We start from the raw sequence: 26,119 nt of genomic DNA on the forward strand, positions 1-26,119 counted from the left end.
TATCTAAAAGACCATTCTTTAAATTCCCCCCCCCCCCCCCAATTTTCTAACCTTCCAACCCTTCAATTTTAGACATTACTTTTCAACTAAAATTTAGATATGTTTTTTTTGATAGAAATACATTTTATTTTAGCACATCAAATTTATATACTCTGTATTTTTTTAACGATTATGAAAATAAACATTTAATATACTTCCCTTTTTAGTATTAATTAAGTTGGAAATTTATCGACAATTCACGAGTAAATTGGTGTAATAAATGTTTATTTATTGCCAATTTTTAATTTTTAACTTTTTATGGAGTACAGTATTATGTTTTCCCTTTTTTTAATCACTATTCTTAGATTTCTTACCCTAGTTCTTATATAATCCACCTTGAAAATTTTTTAATTTCAAAAAAAAAAAAAAAAAAAAAAAAAAGAAAGATCACCTTCTACTCTTATTAAATTATATATAAAAAAAAGAAAGATCACCTTCTCCTCTTATTAAATTATCACAATGTTGTGTTAAAAAAAAATGTCACAATGTTTGGGCCGATTCTCATACCATTATTTTCAGTTCAGCTTTAATAGTTCAGTTCAGTTTAGTTCAGTTCAATTCAGCTCATTATTTCCTTCTCTTTCAGTTCTGGTCTAATAAATTAAATTCAGTTTAGTTAACAGAAGTCGAGAACATACCCTAAATTTTGTAATTGTTGAGTGAATGTTGATCATAGTGGGACTTACCGATGTCATGTCACTTACACTCACTCCTTTTCAAAAATAAATAAAATAATTAAAACTTGTCATATCACAATTTCACTCACAAAAATATAAAAAAGTTACAATCAACCCTCGAAATTACGATCGCACCCATCCTATAACTTTACCTTCCTAGACGAACTCCTGTCCACTTTCACCTCTCAATCACAAATTTCTCTAGGGGTAATTTCGACATTTCTTCCCTCCAAACCCTACTTACATACATCCGCCACGTGGCACAGACAGTTTTGAAACTCCCCGCATTACGAGGGGGTTTGTAAAAAATAAAAATAAAATAAAAACACAAAAAAGGGGTTATTACAACATTGCACCAACTTCTTCCGAAGAAAAAACTAACAAAGGGTAATTTGGTAATTTAACCACCTATGAAGCGTAACCAACACTAGACGTGGCTGTAAACGGTCGTACCACGAAAACACAAATATCCCCCCGAACCACAGCACGTAACATTCAGCTTTGGAAATCCCGAACCTAATTTAACCCACCTGCCACGTAGGATGAACACGTGGCAAATGGTCAATCCTAGTCAGCATTACTCCTATAAAACTCACATAGCCTCCTTTGTCTCCTCTTTATCCTTCTTCACACATAAACACTCTCATCCTCTCTCTTCCTTTTTAAACCGATGAACTAAAACCACCAAACTCTAAAAATTTAAAGAAAAATAAAAAAATAAATAAAAAAAAACTTCCATTTTTTTTTTTTTCCATTTTCTCTCTCCTCCATGAAAATTCAGTCTAACCGCTTCACCTTACTCTGAGAAATAATGGCAGCGAATTCGTGTGAGTTTGAATTTGAACACTGATTTTTCTTTTTTTTTTTGCTTTTTTTTTTTTCCTGATTAAGAAAAAAAGGTTGAGTTTACTTAGCAGAGTTTACAAGTTATTCCATGCTTTACCTCGCAAATCACAAGGTGTTGAAGCATTTCTAGGGTATAATTTAAGCTTAATCTTTCTCGGATTCCGTGAATTATATATATAATTATAGTTATAATTGTAATCAATATAATTAATATTTAGGATAAAAAAAAAGTTGGTAATCGGTTTGTTGGGAGATGCGAGAAATGGCGATGAAGCGCGATTTAAAGATTATCTACATCAATTGATATTCGAGAAAAAAAAGCGGAAAAATCGAGCTGAAATTCGTGTTTTTTGGGAGGTTAAAATGACAAAAATGGAGTACCGAGGATTGAGAAAAGCGAAGCTTCATCAGAGTTAGTGTAAACAAAGAGGAGAGAGAATTTTCAAGGTTTTTGGTGTGGAATTTGATCATCGATTTCATCATGCCGTTATCGATGAAGATTCAGCCGATTGACGCCGGCGCCGGCGAAATTCCGGTGTCGGAGCCGGCAAAGCAGCCGATGGTAAAGTCGCGGCTTAAACGGCTGTTCAGGATCTCGGTTTCTGAGCCGACTGTTCCGGTGGCATCGTCGGAGATGTTTGAGCCGAGTTCAGTTTGTTTAGCTAAGATGGTTCAGAATTTCATCGAGGAGAGCAACGAGAAACCCTCGCAATCGTCTGCGGTTAGGTGTGGGAGGAACCGGTGTAATTGCTTTAACGGCAACGGAAGTGACGGGTCCGATGGTGAGTCGGATAACACTGTGTCCTCCGCCGATGTCTGTGACTTTCTCAAGGTAAACGATTGTGTGTGTATTCGATTGTCGTCTCTTCGTTTTTTAATCGTTTCGATTGGAACTAATTGTGGTGGTGGTTGTTGTTGGTTGTCGAGTGCAGAGTTTGGTGGTGTGCGCGAGTGTGAATGAGAGGAATGTGTTGGCTGATACGGCCAAGATTGTGGCGGAGAAGAAGACATGCAAGAGAAAAGATGAGCTTAGGAAGATTGTAATTGAAGGTTTAATGGCGCTTGGGTATGATGCTGCAATTTGCAAATCTAAATGGGAGAAATCCCCCTCTTTTCCAGCTGGTAATTTAATTTCCTCTCAATTCAATTAAATTTTAGCTTAATTTGGTAGTTTATTTGTTCTAATTGGCCTGATTATATTCCAAATTTGATGTCTGAATGCGAAATATGGAAGTTTTAGTTCTTGATTATTATTAGCAATTTGGAAATTTCCCGTGTTAATAGTAGTATTATACTGTAGTATAAAGATTAGATTGTAATTCTCTACATTTCTGCCTATTTTATAGTGATTTCTGTTTTAGGATGATTTATGATATTGGTCTCTAAATTTATGCCTGAAATCAGTGATTTCTGTTTAATTGGGGTTATATAAATTAAATAATTTGCAAATAAAATGAATTGATTGAAGTTTTGGGGAATTTGTGGAACAGGGGAATATGAGTATGTGGATGTGATTGTGGGAGGAGAGAGACTGATAATCGACATAGACTTCAGGTCAGAATTTGAGGTTGCAAGATCAACCAAGACCTACAAATCAGTCCTTCAGACACTCCCTCACATCTTTGTGGGAAAATCCGACCGCCTTTCGAAGATTATATGTATTCTCTCTGAAGCTGCTAAACAAAGCCTTAAGAAGAAGGGTATGCACATCCCTCCTTGGAGAAAAGCTGATTATGTTCAGGCTAAGTGGCTGTCTCCACCCACCCGAATCGCCCCCGCCTCGACCACTACCACTACCACTACCACTGCCACTGTCACCGCTACTCCGCCCCCAAGCCCACTCTCCCCTGCTAGCTTTGTCATCAATTCCGATGGGCCGAGCCCTAATAGGGCCGCGGAGTCTGATCACCACCAAGCTGATGAGTCAGAGCAGAGCCGGAGCTCGCCACCATCGGAGTCGGTGTTCGAGATGTCCGAGAGCTCAGGTGAGGAGGATGTCAAGGAGAAAAGGAACAATAATCCCAAGAAAGCCCCTGAACTTGAGGTTGTCATCACTGGTTTAGCTTCTATCATGGAGGAGAAACCATAGAGAATGAAACAAGATGAAATTTTGATCCTTTTTTTTTTTGTTTCTATATTATCCCTTTTTTGGTCCAAATTTTCTTTTTTGAGGGAGTTAGTTTTTTGGGTACTTACTATTAAGAAGATGCAAAAGTTTATAGAGGGGATTATGTTTAACTACTACTTACTACTACTAGCAACAACTATTACTACTACTTGATAAGTGAATTGCATGGGTGGGTGGTAGCTTTTCACCTCTAGCTCTCTCTCCCTTCAATCCCTTCTGGTTTTTTGTTGTAAGGGTTATATTATATTACAATCTCTACCTACTGATATGAATCATATCAATAATATACAAAAAAAGCAGCAAATATATTGTCATATATAGTATTACACCTTCAATCTTTTTTGTTCATTCGATCTAATTTTCAATTATATACACCTTTGATCTCGTTTTCCATCATTCGATATCTGTTTATTCAATTCGTTCTCGCTGTTCTCTATTTGTTCAATCGACTCGTAATGTTCGATTGTGTTGGTATGTATACCTTTGCTGTTTGTTAATGTTAAAGGGTGTGAATCTTAATTATCTGATTTGCAGTAGCTTAAGACAATTTGAGAATACAGCAAAGACAAAAGGGAGAAGAAGAAAAAGGGGAAGGAAAGTAAAAGAAAGGTGAGAATTCTGAATTCAGCTTTATTTTTGTTGTTTAGCAACTTCTATATCCTCTTTTCAGGCTAGTTTAATATTTTAATTAGATTACTTTCTTGGTAAACTGGGAAGTGGAGAATCTAGTGAGAAAATTGAATTGAACCCTCGTGCTATCTCGATTATTGTGGGTGAGAGATTGAAGGTGGTGTGAGAAAATTTATGTTCATCACACTATTTGAACATTATTATAAAAAAAATAAACATTATTTTATATCTGTTACTGTTCTTTATTAATTCAATTATAAATTAATCTTAATTTTGGATAAGATCAAATGGTTTTTAAAGTAGATTAGAAACTAGTACTTCTAATTAGTTTTCAGTACAGATTCTGGGTTTGATCAGATAAATTTGACTTGATCTGGTTTTTTTTTTTTTTTTTTTAATGTTTGACTAATTCTTCTCTGTTATGTTTTTTCATGTGAACACTTATAATAATATGGGGTTTTTGTTCTTTTTGTGTTTCTTAGCTTGTTACTGGGTAGGTTGTGAGTTTGATCTTTTACCTTCTTTATAAAGATGAAAAAAAAAAGATGGTTCTTTACTCTTTAGGGAAGCCTCCCACATTCAGTCAATCTAAGCTCTCTCTTTTTGTGGTTGTATGATTCTTCACTTGTAGCAATAAAAAGGCGGTGTTTAGCCTCGTTTTAATTCTGCTCGACTAGTCCAGAACTTTCTCGAGTCCATAATCAACAATTGAACGACATAGACTCGAATATTATTAGGATTATTATGTGGTGGAGGACTGGAGGTGGTGATGTTTAGATACCATGAATAATCTTGGTTATGGTTAAGCAATCCTTTTCCTTGATGTTTAAATATGTTCAAAATGTGTCTCCTTTGTGATGGGATGCCTGGTGAAACGTTATTCTCTACTAGTAAGTAAAAATAGGGATTTAAATGGTTTCAGGAGAAAGAGAAATTATTATTATTATTATTATTATGATAGGATTTATTTTTATCAACTTTTTTTTAGGCTGACAAATGGAGTATATTTGGTCACCAGGAGGAACAAACAGGAGGAGCCCACTATTTGTGACCCATTGTACACGCAAAGAGTTAATAGTCGGTGGGATCCATTTCCTTTTCTTTTCCTGTATTATTTTTACTCGAACCTTCATTATTTGTTTTATTTTTCACCTTTACCCCTTTTTTCAAATAAAGTTAATGTTACAGGAATAAATTTTTTTTTTTTTTTTTTACCACACTAGACCAAGGGCCTGTTCTCAATGACTGAGTTGAACTGAACTGAACTGAAATGAATATTTTATAAGAGAAGGAAATTAAGAATTGAACTGAACTGAATTTCAACGTATGAGAATAGGCTCCAATTCAATCAATTTTATGGTTGAAATTCACAATCGATTTGTATACTTTATCAACAACTGTAATTTCTTTGATCTGTTTTGTTTTACGTATAGGTAGAAGGGACCGTATATGATACGTTCGTATATAGTAAATGTGAGAGTAAAGTAGTGATTTCTATACAATATTAATAATTTATAGTATGGGACAAACAGAAAAGAAAAGGGTATGGTTTTTTTTTTTTTTCTTTATTTGTTTTTATTAAATTAATTAATATTATATTGGTGAGGTGGGGTTGGAGTGGAGGGGTCACCAAATTTGGTTGTTTACTCAAATTTGAAGGAAGGGTCTATTTGAAATTGTACATAATTATAATTCCTGTGCTTCACTTTCAGGCTCTTTTACCTTTAGCTTTGGTCTTTTATGTGAACCTATCATCAAGGGTTGTTGCGCATAAAGTTTGCATAAGGTGTTTGCTTGTTAACGGCTACATTCCCCTGTTTTTTCTCTACCTTTTATTCTTTGAAGGTGATATTATTATAAACCTATCTACATGCTAAATATCTCAACTAATTAAGTTGGGTTAGATAATTGTTTTGAAGGTAATTTACTCTAATTAATTGGTTTGAGTCCTAATTAAGAGTCTCCGCGACTCTTTCTAATGATGGAAATTCGACTATAATTAGGAATTGCACTAAAATTAAACTTACCAAATGTGTCAAAAACTTGAATTACATATGCAGTTTTTTGATGAATTTTGTCGAAAAGGCTTTTACTTTAATGAGTAAAACACACAAACTATGTGCGATACTTTGAAGCACAAGTGATGGCTTCAAGTAATTACTCAAAGTCACTTTAATTATATTTCACTAAATGCACTAAGATTACAATTTAAAGCGAGTTAGAAACTTGCTGAGACTAATCAAACCTTTTAGGCATGTATTACAAATTTAAGCATTGATATAGCCGAACTTCATTAAGAAATGTTTGTCTAATTATAGGAGTTTCACCGATCTACATACATACCTAGTTCCTTTGTGTAAACTTTTTATTTGCACTCTCTAGAAGAAATATGGCCGTTCTATTTCATATTACTCCGTATCTCTTTATTGATTAAGTTCCTAAATCAAACTTATCTGAATCTATTTGTCACCATACGAACATAGATATCGTTGTAAACTAAATTGAACTTAATAACCGTTAATCACCTTGAATAGAAATTCTACTGAGCAGTGTTTTGTTATTAGTTTATGTGGATAATTGGCGAGCCACTAGTAACAAGACCTTCTTCAGAGAATCGAGCTAATGTAAACCCTTTTCCAATCCACATCTAGTGAATGTTCGCATTGTTTTCCTTATCATTCATGTAACCACACTATATAGTTACGTTGAGCATTGTTAACTTTCGAAACTTATCTTAACGTTACTTATTTTTAGAATATGAGATAATGATTAACCATGAATAGTTACAGACTGTCGTCTTCTTTTAAGACAATAACTCCGTTTTACCTTCCTTGTTTGACCTCTAAATTATCGTTGATTTGCAACAAAATTCGCAACTTGATTTGCCTCACGGCTATACATACTAGAGGTTGTTGATATCATAATATTGCACCAGGAATACTTTGCCTTAACATGCAAACTATAGACTCATAGCAGCACTGCATAAATTAAAAACTACACATAACTTCATCACATCACTGCACTCTTCCATCAACTCTGAAATTTATTGTAAGGAAATCGATCAGTAAATGTTCTTGTGTTACAACTTTCATGAATTTGAGTAAGCTTAGCTACTAGTAGTCTGATTATATATTCATACACCTCGTACTTAGGAGGGTCCACATTAATCAGAAAAAAATTAAGAATATCTTGGAAATTGAAGCTTAGTATATTTATGAATATTAGAACTGGTTGAACAATCATTGCATTTTTTTTGGGGTTAAATAATCTAATTTGGTGATGTTCAATTTTTTTTCACCAAATTTTTTGAAAGCTATATACTTGTCTTTTTGTTATGGCTGAGTAAGTTGATTAAATTTGTGACGTAAGAAAGAGGTATAAAATACAGAGTTAGGGGTTTTGGTTTATTCAGAAATTGGAGTTGTATATTATTGGCAGGAAAAACTAATCAATTTTACTCTCTTATTTAAGAAATTATTAAACCATTTTTATGTGAAGAAAGCAATGTTTCACCTAACTTTCTGACATCTATTTCTCAGACTTGGTAGTTTATCAATAATCTTGCCCCTGTCAACAAATTTAATTGCTTCTTGCCTGTCAGAATCCTTATTATTTCTGATTTATTTTTTTATTTTAATTTCCAGTGTATGTATAATCCGTTTTACAGAAGGGATTCGATTTCAGATCTTGTGTGTAATACGGCTTGATTAGACTTTAACCAACGAAGGTAGTTGGAATTTACCAGAGATTAGTGGGCTTGGTTGACCTACATTGTTTTTAACAGTATATATTGTATTGATTTGTTAGAGATTATTATTGTTTTAGTATTGTCTGAGGAGTAAAAGTTTAATGTATGATTTTTAAAATACAAGGGATGTACAGAAAGTCAATAGATTCAGATGGTTGCATTGTCAAATCTAATTTGTACATTTTGTGCATTATTCTCACTAACTAACTACTTAACTGACATTTAAAGGGTTGAAAAAAATGATTAGAGAGAGGAGGTTATTGTAGTATCAAGTAAGGAATGATAATACATTAATAAATAGTGTTTATCTTGATCACTTGAAATTTAGGTGTACTATATGACCAACTTGTGGTTGTGGATGATCAAGCTCGGCTTAAGGCGAGTTTTAGTCGAGTTTAGACCAGGCCGAGCTCTTATAATTTATGAGATTCTTTAATGAAAAATCAAATTATGGATTGTAGATCAAAAACTAACAGAAAATTTATTGTAAAACAACTTTTTGTACTTATTTTGAAATTGGAAGAACTTTATTATAGTTTGATGTATGCTTTAATTGTGTTTGTTTTTCTACATTCTTTGTTGACTCTTAAAGCGAGTTAAGCTCGTAAGACTTAGCTTGAGTTTGAGTCTTCCTGAAGTTAAGTATATTTGGAATAATTGAGTTTTGATTAAGTAGCTATAAAATATAGAATTGATAATGGGTCATGAACTTGGTAAGTTAATAACAATATGACCTAGTTGAATAACCATGCTTTACTTTCAATTATCATTCATTAAGTGAACTCATCACTCTTCCATTAATTTTTTGTTGGTGGGTGTCAATGTACATTTTGGTTTAATTCATTCAAAATGATTAGCTAGATTGATTCTATTGTAGTAATTTCTCGAGTTGTTACTTATTTATTTTTTTAGGGATTTTACTCGATTGATCATAGGCTATCGTACGTGATATGATAAACTTGATCTGAAAGTAGGTTGAATGGCAAATCAAGATTACTTATCTTAGTTTCTTCCAATCTTCCTAACGTTATTATCAATCAATAAATGGCGGAAATGCAATTAGAATAATCAAGTAATTAAATCTAATAAAGCTAATTATTCAACTCATATAATAGTCATGCAACTACCCTGAGTAAAGACTCTAAGGAGGGACACATATTTTGAGAGATAATATCTAAGAGAGTAGTTATTCCAATGTAAAGGGACTATTATTGTTTTGACCAAATTATATTTGATTATTAATTACAAGTTTATGCAAGACATAACACCATGCTTCATGTGTATGAAGCATTGAACAGATTATCGAGTGTTTAATGTACACCTAATTGTATGTAAGACCGTTTTAATTTAATACATACTCATCCGTAAAGTTATAATGAGTTATATATATATCGTGAGATTTGTCGTCTTATACGAGGATACGAGGTGATGTCGTTGAGAGGGGGTGGTTCTATACTCGTGAATTGAGATGTTGAAGGGGTTTCCTCTTTAGAGAAAACTGCCAAAGACACGAGAATTTCATCATCCTACCTCGGCTCTTAGTGCAGGTAAACATGCACTATATTTAGGTCTAAAGTATTTCATATAACATGCATTTTTGGACCACCTCTTCTTCTTCGTATGACGACATATATATCATGAGTTAGATAAGGTTTTAATGAGATAATTTTTGTTTCTTCTTCATACTGTTAGTTAGGTAGAATAACATTATGTTGAACATTGTGTCATTGTTTGCTTGGAAAATTGTAGTTATGGCGTTTCCTTTAACTTTGGCTGACTTCTCGTCGCCTTTTTTTTTTATTATTATTATATTTGAATCGACATCTTTTAAAGATAAATCTAATTCATATTTGCAGATTAGACTCATTAAAAGTGAGTGGATAAGAGAATTCTCACTTTAAATAGCTTTGACGTGATTTAATCTTGTAAACTTCAAGTCTATAAGTCTGATCCATCTCACCGGACTGTTAGCTTGTATACTTCTTGTATTTGATTAGAGGCTATACATTTTATATTTAAGTAATTATAATTTATAAATACGAAGTATTAAAGAGGGTGAAGTCAGAAAATTTGACTAACGATCCATCGAAAGGTTGTATTGGATATATTGACTTGAATATACAATTATACATCCATATGACTTTTATGACATGTATATGGTGGGAGAAAAAAGAAAAGCAAAATTACTCTTCCAAACTAACAAATTAAGAGCCAACTTGAAAATAATATATATCTATATTTCTTATAGTAATCTCGAATTACTTGTGTTAGTAATCAATCATTAAGATATTACTAATCGTAATTTAATTTTCTAATGGTTAAAGGCGATCAATTCCCTAACATTATGTAGTACTCGCAGTTGTTTAAGGCTTCAAATTTCAGTTAAATATAATAATATTCCTCAAGTAATATCGAATTGAGATTAATTTAATCAATGAGGTATCGTACGGAGTATTATATTTTAGGTTTATTTAATGCTAATTGATGTTGACCTAAATAATTTTGAGCTAAGTATTAATTAAATTCTTATTGAGGATCAATAATCAAAATCTATATGGTATCACTGATGACACTATGATCACAGTAAAATCTCATTTATCCTTTTACTCGTTACTTTCTATTCATTTGAAGCTCCATCATATCAACAATAGTTGTAGTCCGAATTTTTGTATATCCTCCATTTTATAAACTTCTTAATATTTTGACTATAATGTGATTAGAATGCGGTGTAATATTATGAAATGAAGGGTCGAAAGGAATATACGGTGGTAGTTGAATAAGTTGAGACATGAGTATACATTGTAGGAGGTGGATAAGAGACCTCCTTATTTAATGCTAATAATACTTGTCTAAGAGAATGTTAATACGAAGTAGTTAGTTACTTAGGACCTGTTCTCGTTGACTGAACTCAGCTGAACTTAACTTAACTGAACTGAGTTGAAATGAATATTTTATAAGAGAAGAAAATTAAGAGATGAACTGAACTGAGATGAGCTAAGCTGAACTGAAATTCAACTTATTAGAATAGACCCTTAGTTGTATTGTAGTGCAGTGCGTAGGTTATTAATTTTTCCAAAAATGAGTGACGTTTATCTTCAGTCTTGAGTTGGGATATGTACCAAACAAGAGTGCAAAAGCATAATGCATTCACGTGCAACTATATCTGTTACCATCTACAAGTACCGTAATATTCGCCAACTGTGTAACCAACTACTGGTATATTATTTAATTTATACTACTCGTATCACCAATGTATATACTATATACCATATAATAAAGTATTCTACAAATATAAAATGATGAAAAATATAAAATAAAAAAATAAAAAAAAAAAAAAAACTGCATTATAAAATAATGAAGTGAGGTAAAATAAAATTATAGGTGTAGTCACATTTTCAGCATGCATGGGATGGTAGTCTCGGTTAAAAATAAAAAAGACAGGTGCTAAATAAAATAAAATTAAAAAAACCAAAAAAAAAAAAAAAAAAAAAAAGGTGTAAAAGGCTGACAAAAATGATGTTAAAGTCGTAAGGCATTAACATTGATCACTCTATTTTAAAGGCATTGCTGCCTAACAAAAGTCATGCTATGATTAAAGATTACCTTCAAGTCTTCAACTAGTGTCAATTTTCTAAGGTAAAAGTTAAAAAAAGTTTACGGTAAAAATTATATAGGGTTTTCACTGTTGTTTTGATTAAGTAGTTTTAGAAAATGGTACTCAAATACTTTACGTGTCCACTCTTGTTCTTTTAAACAACTAATTTAGAAAAAGCATGATACACACCGTATTCATGGAAAAACATGCAAATCGAAAAAGAAGGAAAAAAAAAAAATGTTTAATATAAGCAAATAAAAAATCTTATCTAACTTTATTTGTAAATTAACGTACGGAGTACTTATATAAGACTATAAGTTAATCAATGAAGACATAGTGCAATGACATATGGTATAAATAAATGAGCGTAAATATTTGATCAAGTTATTTAAGTAGTATGGAACACGAAGATATAAGATATGATCTTTTTTTATTTTTATCTATATACTCATTCATTTTAGATATATAGTACGTGACTATACTCTTTCAAACAAAGTGCAATTTTGTCCAAAAAAAAAAAAGGTGCAATTGTGATGTAATATGTATGAATGTATGATGATGAATGATGAAATGTTGCAAACAAGTACTCTTCTAACACTTAATTTAATTGCAGATAGTATAAGTCATTCTTAAAATTACGAATGATAATTCTTACTTGTATTAACTAAGGGCATGTTCTGATTTACTGTATTGAGCTGAACTAAACTGAATATTTGAGAGAGAGAGAAATTAAGAATTGAATTGAAGCTGAACTGAACTAAAAATTAGATGGAGAGAACAGACCCTAAAAGTAAAAGTAGCATAATTTATTATAGATTTATCTCAAGTTACGATCATTGCTTATTTTGCTTGGGTCTATTAGACAACATAGTTACCCCAAAACTGGCCATAAAGCCCACATTCTTATCAGCACTATAATTCCAAATAAACACGTGGAACAGTTTTGGGCTTTCGATTAGGCCGAGCTTAACGAGTTAATAGGCTGAACGACCTTCTGAGTTTTGGGCTACTAAAATCATATAGGCCTACTAACCTTCTGACACTTTAAGACACCAAGCTCTTTAATCAGCCATTCAACATGGAGTACATAATTTTTTGGGGTGCAAACGTGCAATATTCAACATTTACGAAGTACTTTGTATTACATTTGTAAATTGTAATGATGTATTAAAGTAGGCTATATCTTTAATCAAGTTTTAATTTAAAAAGTACGTGGAGTTGATATTTTGTAAATAGTACTATCAGAATAACAAATAGTACTATCAAAATAACAAATGATATTGCCTTAAGATATATTATTCTAATATATCTTTAGTCAATGTAGATAATTTAGTTTCCATGTTTATAGCCTATTATATTGTTCATAGTTAGCTCTTTCCTTATTGTTAGCTTAATTAGTGCCTTATGTTAAGGCTGTAATTTGTATATATTGGCTATGAAGTGAATGCAATACTCACAGAATTATTTCCTTTATGGTATCAGATTTCCTAGGTTAACTACCGCTAAACCATTACTAGTAATTAGTGGTTAGCTGGTTAATATAGTTGATTGTATTAATTGGTTTTGATTAGTTGGTTGTAAATAGCTGATTGTGTAAAAGGGTTTGGTAAATAATTGTTTGTTGTTAGCTATTTTAGTTTATTTAGTGCTAAAAAAGCTAATTTTAAAAAGCAATTTACCTAGAAAACAAAGTTAACTTTTTAAAATGGTCAAACCTCTAATAGTGTTTAATAAGCTAAAAGCTTTTTAAGTAACTCTTTACCAAACAAGGCCAATAGGCCATTATACCGGTACATGTCAAATTCACATCAAGCGGCTTTGTTGCCTACATAAACACTTTCAAATCGCAGCATAAAAAAAGAATGCTCCTTCAATAAGGTCATTAGGCAAATGCTCACTTACACGAATTCATGATCAAGTCAACATGTTTCAAAAGATGAACTTATTGAAATTAGAAAGTCTCCTCTTCTTAAGCTCCATTGACCAACATTACTATCCAATAGATTCAAGCCACGTATAACAATTTACGTTATAAGTCTTATAACCAACATGAATTACCTAAAATACCCCTATCATTCTCCCAATTTACCCCATGGCCCAATCACCTCCAATGGCTCAAAATCTTCAAATCTCAAAGCTCGTTCTTCTCAAAAAACTCTCTCTCCTCTTCTTAAGATCTTCAACATTCTCACTCGAAATATATAATAAACTTATTAATCATTTTTTTCTTGAAAATATTTTATATATTAATTCGGAAAATTTGTGGAAGGAAACCTTAAACCGCCCGAAAGAGGAGAAGAAGCGGTGCAAGGCAAGGATTCTAAGCGTAATAAAACTTAACCCAATTTATGCAATTTTGAGGGATTTTGATTTGATGCCAAATTAATCCAATTGGGTTTTCTGGGGTTGTTATAATCATCAATTCAAATGATGGGTTCTTGATTTCAATTTGATACAACCCGACCCGACCCACCTGGGATCTTACAGCATCTGGGTTACATTTGAATCAAGAACAATGGTGAAGATTTGGAGTTGGGTTTTGCTTATTTCGATTCTTTTATCGGTTTTTGCAATTGGGTCTTCTTCAATTGATGATTTCCATCAAGCGTATGTTATAACTTCTCTCTTTCATCAAGTTTATAGCTTTCTTTTTTGGTCAATCAAGGTTTATGTTTTTTAGGTAGTTCTAAATTTTACTGAAATTTATCTCGTGTATTTGTCTATAATTGCTGCTTTAATTGTGGATTTGGGTGAATTTAGTATTAATTGCATGTATATCAGTATATGTTAATATGTATGCTCAAATTGAGTAAATTTCTATACATGACATAACTTATGTCACATTTTGTGTGAGCTACATACATTATAAGTTTATTGTGCAACCGTGGGCAGGGCCGTGTGTGTCGAGAAATGACCGGCAAGACGGTACCTTGCTGGAGCAATGCCGGTGAAATTGATTAGGGTGTGGTCTTATAGGTTCTACCAAGAACTTAGTTTTTTGTATTGAAAAGAGAATTGGAACAAGTAACAGAGTTAGAGAGGAAGTGTGATCGTTTATAAGATTCAAGATACCACATTAGTTGTTATAGTTTGAGCATCAAAAAGGCAAAAACAGAAATAGAGGGGATTTTAAAGTTGTTAAACTTTGTTTTGACATACTAATTTTAGCAATTTGAACTACTTTTGTTTTTACTGATTGGAACAAAGAACTGGCATTTGACCTAATTGAAGAATATCAAACTTCAAATTCCACTGGACAGAAGATGAACAATAGTCGAATATTTTACTCGACTTGAGTTGAGTGTGTTTGTGCGTATCTTTTGACGAGTATCTTTTATAAATCGTGAAGATTATTGAAGTTATAAAATGAAACTTGATTAAGAAAGATTTTTTCTTTCTATTTCAGTTGTGTTCTGTTAGCACATAATTTCTGCTATGTATTATGCAGCTTCAGTATTCTGTGGTGGCTGCTACATGCATTCCACCTGATTTATACAATAGGTAGAGACTAGGTAGACTACAACTCTAATATTTCGGACCCTTTACGATATACATCAGATAAAGACAAGCAAGAAAACCATTGATCACGTGACAGCATTGCAAGTTAAGAATGTCACATGATCCTAGGAGAATCGAGATAATTTCCTACAGACTAGTGCACCATATTAAGGTGTATACTGAGATATGTTCTCTATACTATATGTGTCACCGATTTGGAAAATTTTCTCTCCCTCTGACTTCAGAAAATTGTTACATATAATATGTTGGAAAATTAGAAACTAGTCATTACGTAAGGCAATGGTTTATAATAGGATTTGCCAAGATGCCTTTACATATATAATTATATTGAGTGATGGAGTTAATGTGAGAGTAGTTCAATTAATTATGAAGGAAATCTATAAGTTTACAGCTTGTGCAGAAGAATTCTCATTTTCATACCTGTGTTCAGTTATTACTATCTGAACGTAGAATAGGTCCTTTTATATGTTTGAAAGACTTTGAGTGACAAAGGAACTGAGGTAAATGGAAACTTGTTTAAGAGATGCTGCAGAATTGTCAAGAAGTTTTTGTTATATAATCATTAGCAAACAGTGATATAAACAGTAAGAGGCACATGCTTTGCACATGGTGAAGTTGATGGTTAAGTGATTTACTTATTGGACCTCTTTGTAATGAACACTTCATGCGATAAATGAATCCAATCCTTCAGTGGTATAACAATTTGTTTGCTGCTCTACCCTTTCATTCAAACCTGTAAGATGAATAAGCTTTTTTCCTTAGCTACAGTATAATATTGTTCAAAAGTTGCTCCTTGAAAATGAGAATGCCAGTCATGCTGCCTGTAATTTAGATACTTGTCCTGTTTTCTCTTGGCAATTAGCGAGTAGTTAAGATTATGTCAGAGTGCATGCCAATAAGTAATGCAGGTCCTCAAAATTTTGTGAAATGAATTATTGCGTGAATCCCTCCCTTTATGTGCATATGAGCTTCAACAATAGGGTTTTTTTTCTTTTAATCTTGAACCAGGGGTCATGTTTTTACTGTTGCTATTATGTCTTTGCAATCACGAAAGCAAAATTTTCTCATTCAGAACATAGGTTTCAGTACTTCTGATACTCTTATGTAGCTGTTTTGTTTCTCCTAAATATATCCTTTAGTTGATACACTATTATGACTGTAATAGCCATAGTTTGGAATTTAGTACTTAAAGTCTCAAACTAGTTTTCATAGGCAAAGAGGAGTATATTAACTTCCATGACGGGCTTTTTATCAGATTGTGTAGGGGAAATCCACAAACCTATGCTGTTTTACAGCAAGATTCAGCATTGTAGACCATTAGTCGTAGGTAGGAGTATACAGATGTCCATGAAGGACTTGTTATCTTATTATGTAGAGGAAGGTTAAAAACTTATGCTGTTCTACAGCAAGATTGAGCTATGTAGACTATTAGTCATAGGTAAGACATAAAGCTGCATGGATGTGAATCATGTGATGTTGCTCCAGAATTACTCTCTCTCTCTCTCTCCTTCCCTTTTTTTTTTTTTTGGAGTGGGAGACTGGGTGTAATGGGTAGGGAAGTGTTGGATAGTGTCATTGTTTTGGAAGTGCGGGTATGTTTTTTCTTCATTGCTAATTGAACTGAAGATTCCAATTATCAAATTTACCATCAATTCGATTTGATTCAGCTACTCAGCTTTAATAGATTGGTCATTGCTCATTTATCTTTATATTGAGTCTTGAAGCTATGCAAAATTGGCTATACTACTTTTATTTAACTAGTCAGGAATGAGCTATTTTAGTTCTAACATTTAGGGTACCGCTCATGAGCATTTTGATTTGTGCTACCCTTATCCTACACGGTTGACAATTCACGTCTTATGTGAGATGTGCATTTTATCTTGGGGATCTTTGTTTGATGGTAGCTTACTCCATGAAAATATATGTCTGTTTGAGCCTAATGTTAGTTCACTCTATACGAATATATGCTTGTTGACCCACATAATCCTTCTTTTGAATTGCTCCTAACATTTTATCTTTCACTGCATTTTTTTGTTTATTTGTTTGTGTGGGTGCTGCCCAGGAAGAGTGTTTTTGTGATTGAGGAATGTCATGATGGTGACAATACTGACATTGGTCTCTGTTTATACAGGTTTCCCATTGTAGAACCTGATCCTGGTCATACAAAATTACGCCTTTCAATGGAGGGATTGGAGGCCATTAAGAGAATAACAACACCAATTTCCGCTGTTGCTGTAAGCTAATGTTGTTATTTTAAATATTTCTTTCAATTTCCATCTGTTCTCTAATACTGCTCGTTTATCTATTTTGATTTTTTTTCCCTCCTACGTCAAGATGGTGTAGATAAATTTTTTTTTTTAGCATTTCCTGTACAAAGATTATTGATGCTAAGCTTCTTGCATATGTAGATTTACGTGTTTCTCTTGACTTCATTGTGGTTATATTTGTAGGTGATTGGACCCTATAGATCTGGCAAATCTTTTCTACTTAATCAGCTCCTGTCACTTTCTTGTAATGAAGGTGATGTGCTAATATTGTGGTACTATATACGTTAAAAAGTTGCTGCGAAAGTATAATAGCTTGAATTTTGCCTAATCATAATCACTTTTAAAACTATTTTGTAACAGGTTTTGGGGTTGGACACATGCGAGATACTAAAACCAAAGGTATGATTTAACAAGTTAGAATTTAACTCTTTTGGAAATTTCATGATATTTATTGATTTTTTCCTGAAATTTCACTATGCAGGAATATGGGTGTGGGGAATGCCGGTGGAAATGATGGTTGATGGTGTCAAGACATCTGTACTCTACCTTGATACAGAGGGATTTGAAAGCATTGGTAAATCAAATGTTTATGATGACCGGTAAATATTGCTCTTTAATTAACTTTGAATCTGGAATTCGTCTGTATAAGTTTTTTGTAAAGCCTTTCTGATGTTTCTTCCACAGGATTTTTGCGCTGGCTACTGTAATGAGTTCTGTACTTATCTATAACTTGCCTGAGACGGTTTGTTTTCTCTACCTGTATCACTCTTTTCTCTTTTCCTTATTATTGTGTATTTTCTATTATTTATATTTCTTGTAGAAGTTAAAGATGAACTCTTTCTTTCGTTGACCCTGCCTACACAATGATGTATGTCATATGTGATCTTATGATGTACTTGTGCTGCAGAGTGATTGGTGTTTACTTGTTTCAGGTTCGTGAAGCAGATATATCACGACTTTCTTTTGCTGTTGAGCTTGCTGAAGAATTTTATGGAAGGTTAAGAATTTTGATTTACACATTATTTGTTTATAAACTATTTTCTCCATTATTTAACAGACTTCTTGTAAATGACAATTTTTATTTTTTTTAATCAACCTTTCTCTGTTAATAAAAATTGTTATTACTAACTTTATTTTTTTTTCTATTTTTTTGGCCCATGTATGTCTTCTTACACACAAAGCAGAGTGAAGGTATGCTCTCCTTTTCAAATTCCGATTTTTTTGAATGATAAATATTATTTTCGCGTTTTATGTTGTATTGTACCATTTTGACTTTTGAACTATTCACATACCCTTTTTGACCATATTCTTCCATATACTTTAAGTTTTTTCTAGTCTATGAAAACAAAATTGAACATGTACCATGTTATTGGAATTTTTTCAAATGTATATATTCTTTTTTTTTTTTTTTGACACACAAATGTATACATTCAAATTAATAACCTTTTACAATTATTACTAAAAGATAGGTAAAGATCAAAGTTGTGCATTTCCAATTGTGAAAGTCAAAATGATACAATTATAGTGGACTGAAATTTTTGCTATGATTTAATTGGCTCATTTTTGTAGGGTGAAGATGTAGCTTTTGAACCTGCTAAGCTTCTATGGCTAATACAACGTGATTTCCTACGTAAGTTATAAGTTCTTACAGCTTTTAATATTGATTGCTTTCAGATGGGGAAATAACGGTTATCTAACAATTTAAAACATGCAATTAATGATTTTGGACAATCAAGGGTCTCTATTGTTGCTTGAGGTCACACAGCCTTTGAAAATGAGTTTCCAAAAAAAATAAAAAATCTTTGGACAAGGTTAACTTCCTATAAAGTTTAGGCCCTACTGTAGTTGTTATTTTAGTTGTACGGGATTTGATGATTTTATTTTTACAAGGAGGATGATATTGAGTCATGTTAAGAACTAATTCTTATTGGTGCTTTACAGAAGGGAAATCTGTGCAAGAAATGGTAAATGAAGCTCTTAGGCGTATCCCCAATCAAAATGGTTTGTCTAGTTCCTAATTGCACCTGTCTATTAAGTTAATGAATTAATCTTGAGTCTTGTTACTTCTCCCTACGGGTATTCTGACTATGGGTTTTGCTGTTAACCTGTCCGCTCAGATGACAAAGATATTGAGCAGGTATGCATGCTTAACTAGATTAAATGAATACTTCCATGATAACTTACTGATGTCTACCTGAAGGAGAGGACTTACTGTTGAATTTTATCTATCAGGTTAACCAGATCCGTGAATCATTGGGTGTTATGGGTGACAGCAGCACAGCTTTCAGCTTACCACAGGTGTTTTTTTATTTTTATTTTTTTTAAGTAAATATTTGCATCAAGTTTCGTATTCAGACTCTCCTTTGTTTCCTTTATTCAGTAGTCAATATAAGTGACCATACTCCTGAATGATCAGTATCCAAGGCGTTTGCACTCAAATAAGGCAAATTACTCAAGCAGTTGAGCATGCATCCTTGCATGAATGTTTGTCTATGACTTTATGTATATATTTGCATCGGTTTTTTTTTGTAGTCAGCCCCTCTTCTGCTGCCTTTGTGGTTCAATAGTCGATATAGTTGACCTTATCATCAAGCATTCAAGCATTATATAAATTAGACAATTTGTGTGGGAACTCTTAAAGCTATATCTGCCTGCTGGTTGTATGTGTAATAGACTCACTTGGAGGGGTAGTATAGGTATTCTAGTTTTATTAGTTTATTAGGGTTAATAGTCCTTGGTATAAATAGAGAGGTAAGTGAAGGAACTAGGCAGGCAGATTTTGGAGTAGTTTCTTAGGAGAGTTGTGACCTAAAGTCACTATTGGAGCTTTGTAGGCTAAACCTACTACTATCGTTTGTAAAACCATTAATTTGTCAATCAAATTTCTGAGTTTTTCTCCTTCGTTGTACTGTTATTACACCGAGTAATATCAGTTTATTACAGTATGCTGATATTTTCTCACTCCTTTTATCCATCCTTCTATACATTTATCATATTATGAATAGCTCATTGGATTTTAGGCAAGGAAATTTTTAATTCTATGACTGGCAGATTCTAATAAATATTAATGTTTGGATTTTAAACAGCCTCATCTACAGAGAACAAGACTCTGTGACATGAATGACACTGAACTTGATCCTGGCTATGTGAAAAAGAGGGACCAGATGAAGGAGCTTGTTGCTTCTATTGTTCGACCAAAAATTGTGCAGGGTAAAATGCTAAATGGGAAGGAGTTTGTTTCTTTTTTGGAACAGGTGCCTTCTGTACTCCACTCAAAATGTAATTTTTGTGATCAATTTTGGGACTGTTTCTTGCAGTGCTCCAAGACTTTAAAACCAAATTCATAATGTGAGATAGTGACCATATCAGCTGGACTTGGATGATTGGATGTCTAGACTCTAGATGCCTGGCAACATAATTAATATTTTGCCTTGTCTCACTGATCTTCAAACCTAATATTCAATTTTCTCCCATATCTTTGTATCATATTATGTAAACTGAATGGTCCTTTTTTGGCCTTTGTCCTAGTAACCTGTGTGCATGTGCATGTCCATGTGTGTACTATGTGTTATGATTGCCTGGAAGCTATAATAAGAATGACCATCTTTACACGTCTATACTAGAGGGGAGAGGTTGAGTGGGGTTGATATGGAAGATGTGAATATCAGATTGTGTGATGCTCCTTTTTGACTCGACGTTCTGAAAAACTATTCTTTCGGTGTTTCAGATTATTGAAGCTTTGAACAAAGGAGAAATCCCTTCCACTGGATCTCTTGTTGAGGTTTTTAATAAGAAAATTGTTGAGAGGTGTTTGAAGTTATACAATGAAAAGATGTCTATCTTGAAATTGCCTCTCTCTGAGGATTCGTTGAAAATAGCCCATGAAGATTCTAGAGATGCTTCCATGAAAGTTTTTGATCAACAGCATTTCGGCCGTAATCATGCTAAGAAATCAGTTGATCAATTGGATGAAGAAATTAAGAAGGTACATTTATCCAGCTGAACTATTACCATAGCATCAGTTACCAGTAGAAACTTTGAAAGCCTTTGTAACTTGGTTATGGCGTTTTCAAACTGCACATGAATAGTTTCTACCTTTGGATTTACTATCTTGATATTTTGATGACCATTTTTCCAACAATATTGTGTTAAAAAACTAGTACTAGTAATGTAGTAATATCACACTCCTTAATCTGCAAAGGGCTTTGACATTGAAAGAGATGCCAGTTATCTTTTAAACTAGTAAGGGAAGAATGAAAAAAGTATGAAGCCTGAAGTATATAATAAGATTTTTAGGTTATATGTTAATTTTAATCAAATTTTTTTGATGCAGTATCTTTCACTTGTACTGTATTATCTGCATTTTGCATTTCTCACAACAGGCTAGAATGATATTGGACATTAGACTGAGGATGAGTGTTGCTATTTATTATGTAGGTGTTTGAGAATTATGTAATGGCAAATAAATATGAATCAACAAAACTTTGTGAGATGCTGTATACAACTTGTGAGGACAAGATGGACCAGCTTCAGGTGCTCAGACTTCCGTCTATGGCCAAATTCAATGCAGGATTTCTAAAGTGCAATGAGAGTTTTGAACAACTGTGTGTTGGACCTTCAAAAGTCAATTATGAACAACGGATGATGAAGGTTATGTTTCATGATTTACTATGTTCCACTCTAGATGTCAATGCCTACTTGCGTGATTTGGCTTCATCTTCCTGCCTGCCTGTATACTTTGACAAATTAATTATTACATATTGCTAAAGAGAAATCATTTAGTTTTCCTTAGAATTTTCTTTGCATATTGGTTCACTTTGTTATTTCTGAAAGGTCTGCTGTTGTAAAACCTTTTGTAGGTTATAGTTTCTCTGTTCCTTTGAGTTAGCTACAGTTACTAAATGCACAAACAATTAAGGAGGGTAAGAAGGAGAGTGTATTAAGTGCACCATGTGTAAGAAAAAGTAGGTTAGATAGTATTGTATGTAAAAGAGTGTTTTAAGTGTGGGCTGAGGTCGGGGTTGGTGGCAACTACAACTTTACATCAGTAACTTTATAAGTCAAATATCTGAGTAGTAAAATGGGTTAAATAAGCTTTGTTTATTTCACTTGAGCTCCCGTTGCCTGAACTTGTTGACTCTAATTTGAACTTGCATGTAATTATCCAAACTTTGTTTTGTGTAATGCATTTGGTATTCCTTCTGTACTTACCTGAACTTAAGTCTCCTGCAATTTTTTACTTTCTTTTTTGAAATGTGATAGAACATAGTCAGTCTTGCAAGTCCTGTTTCACTAGCTGATTAGTAATACCTGTGCAATGTTATTCTGCAGATGATGGGAAAGTCGCGTTCTCTATTTATTAAGGAGTACAACAACAGACTTTTTAATTGGTTGGTTGCCTTTTCTTTGGTGATGGTGGTGGTGGGGCGATTTATCATAAAGTTCTTTTTGCTAGAGATTGGTGCATGGATCATGTTCATTTTCTTGGAGACATATACGAGGATGTTCTGGTCAGCTGAATCTCTATATTACAATCCCGCGTGGCACATCATTGTAGGCACTTGGGAAACAGTTGTTTACAGCCCGATCATTGATTTGGACAGGTAATTAAACATACTGTCACTTGTTTGACAAAGAATTTTTGGTCTTCCTCTATGTCTGTTTTTGCTAGATTTCCTCCCTAAAGTTTCCAGCAATTTACCATAACAAAAGTTCTGATTGATTCTTTAGCTGAACATTCAGAATGCCTCTCAGATGGCAATTTCATTGATTCACCAGTCTGTCGAAACCTTGTACAAAGTGAATATAGAACCAGCATATTGGGTAAAATCTATCAAAGAGTCAAGGAATACTTTAATTGTGATCCGCTTGTCCCATCTTAGGTTTTTATTCCAAAATTATGCCACTCCAAATCAGTAAAATTCCAAAACACCTGTTTATGTCAGAAGTATGAAAATTTGACCCTGATGCTAGATGTTCTTCTTGCTTGTTTCTTAGAAGAGTGTGTCACTATTTGCTACTCAGTTAAGGACTTCACAAAATCATCTTATGTACTATCTTCATTGATCTAATAAATTTATGAAGTTCCTGTTCTTATTTGGCTGTTTATGTTTGACCAGGTGGGCAATTCCCTTGTGTGTTTTCGTGGCTCTATTTATACTCTACTGGCGGTGTTATGGGAGAAAGAAGAACTCGTCTAGGTGGCTGTTACCTTTGTACAACAATCAAAAAAGTAGTTCAAATCGGTCAAGAACAGATTAGCTATATCCATACTATGTATACCGTTAAGATTCTCTTGATTTGTTCATTTGGGCGAGCCTTTGATTTTTCATATATAGAGCTCTCTCATCATACTGGGATTTTGGGGTGCTTCATGGACCCTTTAAATTACCATAGTGGCATAGTCTATAAACAGGTATCAGGATCAGACGTTAGGCACTGTCGGCTTCGATTGTGTTTATTTCAATTGTAGCATACCACCCCATATGTATGATTATCAAAATTAATGAAAATGTTCTTTTTGGACTACAGCTCCTTTGTTTTTTTTTTTTTGGTCCCCCCTCCTAATCACAGACTTTACATTATCATGCATTTGAGGAGTTCAATGGTGCTCAGTCTCTGTTGTCACTATACTATACTACGTAAATGTGTTTGAGAGGTGCAAAACCCAGTGCCCTATCTCAGCCATTCTCAGGCCTCACAGCGTAAGGGTGATCGATGAGGTTCTAACACCTGTGATGGGTGTTGGCGGATCTTGGAGTAGAGGAGCTAGCCACTCGTCCAACTTGTGGCGCTTGACAAGCTGCTCCAACCCTGAGCGATCCAGTTGCTTACATCCTAATGTAGTGATATGGGAGTTAGCAACGAGTGAAAAAACTGGATGGTCATTGGCTCGTGTCTGTTCGACATTATTCATAGTTACATCTAATAGATCAGGTGATATGTAGTTATATACTTGGCAAACCCGTAAACCACTAACATATTCTAACATTTGTGCGCACAATTTTGCAACCCATCAATCAACCACACAACATACAACTTTATATGTTTGTTTTTCCAAAGAACAATACTACATGCTGGAATTTTGGAAAGAGATGAAACAATAATATTCATTGAGAAGCCAAAATTTACAAAACAATGATGAAATTTAGGAACTGGGTGTTTTTAACTCGAAAAACATAGCTCTGTGAAAAAATTGTTCTCTAGCTAGCACCCTAACTTGCTTCATGTACACATCTAAACTTATCACACCTTGTTCAAGAGCCTCGTCCAAAGCATATAGCACATCGTCTAATGCCTTGCTTGCAGCCTTACACTCTACCATCATCTTCGACTTGGCGCCAACTATTTGAACATCAGCAGTTGAAGAAGCATTCTGGGTGTTTCTCAACCAATCTGACAGCTTATCATTATACTCTTCCACTTCTGCCACACTTTTTTCAAGATTGTCGCGTTCATCCTTAAGAACACTAATATTACCATCTATAACATCTCCTCTTTCTTTCAGCTTCGCTTGGGTGTTAGACTCTCTCTCGATATCATTTTGAACTTGAACATCCAAGGCAGCCAAATCATCAGAAATCTTCCTGACAAGATCATCTATGATAGTCTCTTTCACATCTAAATCATCATAAAACCTCGCGTCTAGATCATCTTGGATTGTCGCTTTCAATGTAGTCTCGGGCAGGCTAGGATGCTCAAGTTGAAAAAGGTCTACAAGGTTGTGTACAAGATCACATAGATTACTCTTTTTTTGGTCCCAATCTAATAAGTAAGGTGTTGTAACAACACCAGAAGGATCAACAAATGGATGGTTTTCGCGAATTGGACAATCCGGGTTAGATGGGATAAAGATCATAGGAGACACCAAAGGGTAATTTTCATGAAGCCAAATAATGAGAGGAACATCAGGTAAGAAATCCGAGACATGAAGAAAACCATTAACGTTCAAAAGATTCATAGAAGTACCATCAAAATGATCAAATTTGTTAGTTGATGGTATAAAACAGGGGAAATCTTGGAAAAGTTTAAGAAAATGTTTTCGGATTAACCATTTTTGGAGAGGATTATAAGAAAGTTCAAATGAACTACTTTTGAAAAGGGCAGTGTCTATAAACTCCATTGAAGATGTTGATTTCATGGCTTAAAATACATAAAAATATGGTTTTATGATATAATATATAGTTTCAGAAGCAAATGTTCAAGGGGTTCATAATATTATGGACTGCCAAATTTTATAAACAATCTTAAGGGCTAAGATTATACCAAGTCATCTACCATTTAGTAGTATTAAACTAAGTGGCCTTGACCAAGATAACAACCAGCTTAAGTTATAGTCTTTTTTTTAATTTTCATTAATCAAGAATTAAGATTTGTTTACACGCTTATCCATTGATTGTTAGTGCAAGGATTAAGGAAGAATAAAGATAGCGTCTTATGTAATATTTAGGGACATTTCCTCCTAATTTCTATACCATCGGAATATACTAAAATTATACTTTCGTAATTTTTTTTTTTTATTTTTTTTTTTATAGTGGGTTTAATAATAAGATAGAATCGATAATTTGATTCTGATATTGACTTCAGATTTTTTCTTCAATGATACGGAGTATGACTAAGTAGTTGCATTATCTGATTTACGGAATAACTAACTAGTTTTAAGTACGAACT

General features: G+C 33.4%; 3 protein-coding genes across 3 annotated transcripts; 2 read left to right on the top strand and 1 right to left on the bottom strand.

Annotated features, from left to right (window-relative positions):
• Positions 1-1,352: 1,352 nt before the first annotated feature.
• LOC145604159 (uncharacterized) lies at positions 1,353-4,265 on the top strand. The gene is made up of 3 exons (XM_081660110.1): positions 1,353-2,394; positions 2,495-2,684; positions 3,053-4,265. The coding sequence occupies exons 1-3, from the start codon at positions 2,044-2,046 to the stop codon at positions 3,649-3,651; spliced, it is 1,140 nt and encodes a 379-aa protein (XP_081516236.1). The 5' UTR covers positions 1,353-2,043; the 3' UTR covers positions 3,652-4,265.
• Positions 4,266-13,791: 9,526 nt separating this feature from the next.
• Positions 13,792-23,979, top strand: LOC145604165 (uncharacterized). The gene is made up of 17 exons (XM_081660116.1): positions 13,792-14,270; positions 17,314-17,416; positions 17,633-17,702; positions 17,810-17,848; positions 17,931-18,048; positions 18,134-18,191; positions 18,382-18,446; positions 18,634-18,640; positions 19,019-19,079; positions 19,391-19,450; positions 19,567-19,586; positions 19,682-19,747; positions 20,536-20,703; positions 21,177-21,434; positions 21,887-22,099; positions 22,781-23,052; positions 23,569-23,979. Exons 1-17 carry the CDS (start codon positions 14,179-14,181, stop codon positions 23,708-23,710), a joined length of 1,812 nt encoding a protein of 603 aa, XP_081516242.1. The 5' UTR covers positions 13,792-14,178; the 3' UTR covers positions 23,711-23,979.
• Positions 23,980-24,596: 617 nt separating this feature from the next.
• LOC145577959 (protein ELC-like) lies at positions 24,597-25,571 on the bottom strand. Its single transcript, XM_081635373.1, has one exon. It carries the CDS (start codon positions 25,569-25,571, stop codon positions 24,597-24,599), a length of 975 nt encoding a protein of 324 aa, XP_081491499.1.
• Positions 25,572-26,119: the final 548 nt, after the last annotated feature.

Source organism: Chenopodium album, chromosome 2 (assembly GCF_948465745.1).
Source record: "Chenopodium album chromosome 2, dcCheAlbu1.1, whole genome shotgun sequence".
Classification (NCBI taxonomy): domain Eukaryota; kingdom Viridiplantae; phylum Streptophyta; class Magnoliopsida; order Caryophyllales; family Amaranthaceae; genus Chenopodium; species Chenopodium album.